Source organism: Marmota marmota, unplaced genomic scaffold (genome assembly GCF_001458135.2).
Source record: "Marmota marmota marmota unplaced genomic scaffold, marMar, whole genome shotgun sequence".
Classification (NCBI taxonomy): domain Eukaryota; kingdom Metazoa; phylum Chordata; class Mammalia; order Rodentia; family Sciuridae; genus Marmota; species Marmota marmota.
In genome coordinates this window covers 1,829,648-1,835,647 of record NW_025999969.1, presented here as the reverse complement: position 1 = coordinate 1,835,647, position 6,000 = coordinate 1,829,648, and the positions used below count along the sequence as shown (strand labels likewise).

General features: G+C 36.8%; 1 protein-coding gene across 1 annotated transcript in view; it reads left to right on the top strand.

Moving 5' to 3' along the window:
* Positions 1-6,000, top strand: part of LOC107154339 (peroxisomal bifunctional enzyme-like) — a 33,103-nt gene that overhangs the window by 3,879 nt on the left and 23,224 nt on the right. The window contains exon 2 of the mRNA XM_015499951.2: positions 2,575-2,678. Within this exon, the coding sequence (XP_015355437.1) occupies positions 2,575-2,678 (104 nt within the window). The remainder of the gene's footprint in view (positions 1-2,574; positions 2,679-6,000) is intronic.

Sequence of the window (6,000 nt, the reverse complement as noted above, 5' to 3'; positions counted from 1 at the left end):
GAGACAAAACAAGACACAAACATACTGTATCAATCTTCTCCATTTTCTTGAAATGACCATTTTTCCTCTCGCCCTATCTGCCTAGGGACGAGCAGATTGCCCCCGTCCTATCTATGGACGGGCAGCTTTTTTTCGTCACTTACCCCCGAGTGTCCCGGGGCTCCCCGTACGGGCCACCATCTGCCGCAGCTTGGCTGGCTGGGCAAAATAACCGGGGGGTGACGAATAACTTGTGTACGTTGATACAGCAGGAGTGGAAGCCGTTTATTGCAGGACAGGAGCAGTATTTATACATTCCACACAGCTTATCTAATTAACATAAACTAGATACAGCAGTCAACCAATCAGGAATCTCCACACTTAATGGCTCGCTTTTGTTACTTCTTAAACCACTCCCTCTGGCATTTTGCCAGGCACCATCCAGACTTGTTTACGAACTCTAACATTCCCCTGGCAAAATGCTAGGTGTTATTTTGACTTGTTTACAGACTCTAACAGCTCATTTTGTGGTCATCCTTTAACTCAGAAGAAAATACAGTCAGCTCTCTATATCCCCTGCCATTCAACTGTGGATAGAAAATGTCTTTTGGTACATGATGGTTGAGTCTCTAATAAATATGTAGTCTTTTTCTTCTTGTCATTATTTCCTGAACAATGTGGTGTAATATGTATTTACAAAGCATTTACATTTTGTTGGGTATACTAAGTAGTCTAGAGATGAGTAGGTTATGTACAAATCCTACCATTATTTTATATAAGGGATTAAGCATATGAGAAATTTGGTATTCTAGTTGGGGTGGGTAATTCTTGGTACCAGTTTTCCATACATACCAAGAGAATTGCATATGCCTTATGGATTTTTCAATATTACATAATGGCGTAGTATCTGTTTTCATAGTCAGATTTGACTTTTAATTAACTGGTGGAAAGCAAGTGGTATTATTTGACTTCATCTAGGTTAAGAGGTGAAAATTAAGGAAGTAGAAGATAATTATCTTATAAGAGAGCAAGTATCTCTTTTATGCTCTGAAGTTTTAACTCATAGTTGCTGGTTTTAACAATAAGGGGTTTACAGAGGTTTGTTGTTTGTTTTAAGATTGTTTTCACTCTGTATACAGAGATTACCCAAAATACTGAGAAATTTAAGGCAAAACTGATTATGGTCTGCTTCTATCATTTTTTTAGGCAGTTTTTTACTATGTTTTGTAGTTCTCCCTTGCTAGATCTCTTGGCCCTATTAATCATGTGATTTATGGAAATTTTCCTCTCCTTGATTTTTATGACTTATGTTTCATTGGTGCTGGATCACTGTGCTAGGACCCTCTGTGTCTTAAATGAAGACATATCCAGAGAATTTGCCCTCAGTTTACATTGCTTTTCATTTAGTGGACTCATCCAATCTTGGCTTTATCTGTCTTCTCTGGATGACTTCCTCATATACCGAAATTTGGCAAATTTTGCTATACATGCCCTCACATTGCCTTTATACCTTAAATTATCTACGATTAGATCAAATTTTAGTGGTAGAAAACTGATAGTAATAATGAATTAAACAAGCGAAAATTTTCTCTCACAGCAGTATCCTGGAATGGTATTGATACACCACGAACATTCATCCCCCCAATTCTCTCTTTTGCTCTGTTATCCTCAATACTTGACTTCTACCTGTTGGTCCAATAAGGCTGCTTCTCATCTAGCTATCACATCTGCCTTCCTGTCAAGAAAAGGGAGGGAAGAAAAAAAGAGGAAAGCATACCCAGTCCTTTAGGAACTCTTCCCCAAAATCGCATAAATATGATTCCATCTAATTGACCAGAACTTAAAGCCTTGAGCAGAACTTACTTAAAGCAGGGTGGAAAATGTAGTCTTTTGGGGGGATATCATGTAATCTCTTAAAATGTAGGCATTTTCATAATCTGGAGGAATGGGTAGCTGAGGTAACTAGCAGCTTCTGCCACATCTCCTGGGCCATTTCTCTGCTATTTTCCTTCTGTTTCTGTCAGCATGGCAAATTAAAAGTAACGTGCTTGCCTTTGAACTTCCCCACCACTTTTTTTTTAAATATTTGTTTGTTGTCAATGGACTTTATTTTATTTATTTATATACAGTGCTGAGAATTGAACCCAGTGCCTCACTTATGCTAGGCAAGTGCTCTACCACTGAGCCACAATTGCAGCACCCCCATCACTTTCTTTGTACTTTTAGTGTAGCACTTACCTTACTGCACTTTACATGATAGTTGTATAGATTTATCAGGTAATCCCTTGCACTTTTCTATATTAAGTGTAAGAATATATTAAAATTGGTTAGTGCTGATTCTAAGTGGTTAACATTAGAGCAGAGTGGAAGAAAATAATATTACTCTTCAAGGGGACTCATTTAATTCGCTCACTGCTTAATTCACAGTAGACATACTGTATGATGAAAAAATTAGTGAAAGCCTTAATGGTAAGTTTCTATGGCTTTTATACAATGTGCATGTGATTAATTTTTTAGGATTAAGAAAGGAAAAACTCTGAGATGGCAGAACTTTAATTATGAATAATTTGCATCATGTAAATTTTTTTCTTTTAGTTTGGCTGTACTCAATGGAATAAAAGAGGGACTAAAGAAAGCCATATCCGACCATACAGTAAAAGCCATTGTGATATCTGGAGAAAATGGAATATTCAGTGCAGGTAACATTTGTCTGACACTCTCCCATTATCTATAGAATCTAGTCACAGACTGAGATCCACACTGCATTAGCTGTCCCTCTAGGTAATAATACGAGTAATAAAGTAATGTGGGTTGTAGATACAGGAGACTAGAGTGGGACTGAGAAACACTGTGGAGAAAGGGACAGGTCCCAAGTGAGACCCAGAGAAGACTCTGGCTTTGTCTCTTTTTTATTGAGTTGAGACTTTGGTGAACATTTAGTTCAGGCTTGATGGCCGTGATACCTGCTGCTATACACATGCTGATGCATATACTGGCTTTGCACATCTCCACCATATCTCCATAATCTCCTGAACATCAACTTCTCTATCTATGAAGTAGGGACAGTAATGTCTATGTTAGGGGTGTTTGAGAGGTTCAGTGAGATGCCTTCTCTGAACTCTCTTCATGCAGCATCTACACACAGAAGGTGATCAGCAAGGGTTACTGTTCATACATAGTCTTGAAATGAAGTTCTTTTTCCTTCTGGTGGGCACCCACCTCAGTGCCTGTGGCACTGCTTTATTGGGTCATTGTCTGAAGATGCTCAGATGTGGCAATAATATCTGAAGTGGTGATTTATTTAATGATATAGCACCTCTTCCTTTTTTCCCCAATGTATGTATGGAATTCTTTGACAAAAGGCACATGGATATTAAGGTTTGGTGAATTTTTCCTACTAGGGCTATGTAAGTTATTTATTAATTATAATGAAGATAGTAGTAGTGTTTACATGTTATATTTTAAGCTGAGTAAATCCTACATTCCCCATTTACAGATGAGGAGGGTGAGGTGAGAATTGACCAGCTATGAAATGGCTTACTCACTGTATACCTAAACTTTTTTTTATCTTCTTTTTATTTATTTATTTATTTATTTTGGTGGTGCTGAGGGTTGAACCCAGTGCCTCACACGTGCTAGGTAAAGCACTCTACCACTGAGCTATGCCTCCAGCCCTGGACACTTATACCTGATGGGCAGCTAACATGATGACTTTGGGGCACAAAAAGTGAGATCAGAATTATGAGAACTATATATTTTATTGTAAGAAAGAGGTGGAAGGGGCTGGGGTTGTGGCTCAGCGATAGAGCATTTGCCTAACATGTGCCGGGCCCTGGGTTCGATCCTCAGCAGCACATATAAATCAATAAAATAAAGGTATTGTGTCCAACTACAACTAAAAAATAAATATTAAAAAAAGAGAAAGAGGTGGAAAATACAGAAAGTAATTAGAATTTGTGAGCAGAAAAAATTATTCTTTTAGAAGAACATTAGAAATTCTCAAAGTTAACATAATGGACAGGTCTAGTATAGTGTACTCAAACATTGGAAAATATGTGTTTTTCTTAAATACATGTACAAAAATTAAGCAGGTCCTAAATACTTGAGAGGCTAAGGCAGGAGGATGGCAAGTTCGATACCAGTCTTAGCAAATTAGTGAGACGCTGCCTCAAGGTAAAACATAAAAAGGGGTAGGGGTTTAACTCAATGGTATTGTATCCTTGGGTTCCATCTCCAATACTAAAAAAAAAAAAAAAAAATACTGAGCAAGGAAGGCCTGGATCATCAAAGTTTGTCTTAGGCTTAGGTATAGCCAGTGATAGAGCTTGTGTTTCATGTTCTCCAGGCCTTGGGTTTACACTCCAGCACCAAAAAGAAAAAAGAAATCCATATGCAACAAAATGAAACTAAACCCCTCTCTCTCACCATGCACAAAACTCAATTCAAAATGGATCAAGAACCTAGGAATAAAACCAGGGAACCCTGCGTCTAATAAAAGAAAAAGTAGACCCTAATCTCCATCATGAGGGATTAGGCCCCAACTTCCTTAATAAGACTCTTATAGTGCAAGAATTAAATCAAGAATCAATAAATGGGATGGATTCAAACAAAAAAAAGTTTCTTCTCAGCAAAAGAAACAATCTGTGAAGTAATTAGAGAGCCTACATCTTGGGAGCCAATTTTTACCTCTCACACATCAGATAGAGCATTAATCTCTGAGGTATATAAAGAACTAAAAAAACTAAACACACACACACAAAATAACCCAATCAATAAATGGGCCAAAGACCTGAACAGACACTTCTCAGAAGATGATATGCAATCAATTAACAAATATATAAAAAAGTTCAACATCTCTAGCAATTAGAGAAATGCAAATCAAAACTACTCTTAAGATTTCATCCCACCCCAATCAGAATGGCAGCTATTATGAAGACAAACAACAATAAGTGCTGGCAAGGATGTAGGGAAAAATGTACACTCATACACTGCTGGTGGGATTGCAAATTGGTGCAGCCAAGATAGAAAGCAATATGGAGATTTCTTGGAAAATTGGGAATGGAACCACCATTTGACCCAGCTATCCCTCTCCTTGGTCTATACCCAAAGGACTTAAAAACAGCATAGTACAGGGACACAGCCACATCAATGTTTATAGCAGCACAATTCACAGTAGCTAAATTATGGAACCAACCTAGATGCCCTTCAGTAGATGAATGGATTAAAAAATGTGGCATTTATACACAATGGAATATTACTCACCAATAAAAGAGAATAAAATCATGGCATTTGCAGGTAAATGGATGTTTATCTGATATAAGGAGGCTGATTCATAGTGGGGTAGGGAGTGGGAGCATGGGAGGAATAGACAAACTCTAGATAGGACAGAGGGGTTGGAGGGGAAGGGAGGGGGCATGGGATTAGAAATGATGGTGGAATGTGATGATCATTACTATCCAAAGTACAGGTATGAAGACACGAATTGGTGTGAATATACTATGTATACAACCAGGAAAAATTATGCTCTATATATGTATATGAATTGTAATGCTTTCTGCTGTCATATATAAATTAATAAATTATATAAAAAGAGTTTATGATATTTTTTAAGATTTTACAATATTCTTTCAATATTAAATATATTTATCAAACTTTACTTAATTCTCACATCAGTCATTTAAGATAGGTCATGAGACAAAAGATTCAATAACTTACTTAATGTCATAAAACCAATTACACGTATGCATAGGGAAAAGACTAAGAATTTGCCAAGTCTTAAATTATTATTTCTGTGTGGTGATATTTAGGGTGATCCATATGTTCTTTATAATTTTGTACATTTTTCAACTTCCCAAAATGCATGTGTTATTTTTATAATCAGGAAAAGCAAGAAATATTGTTATTTTCACCAATCATAAAAAAAAATTTATCAAGGTATAATTCTAAGCCAGTTGATTAACACAGCTCACAAATATGTATACATTTTACCCTGACATTTTGTATTATGGCTCATGATATTAG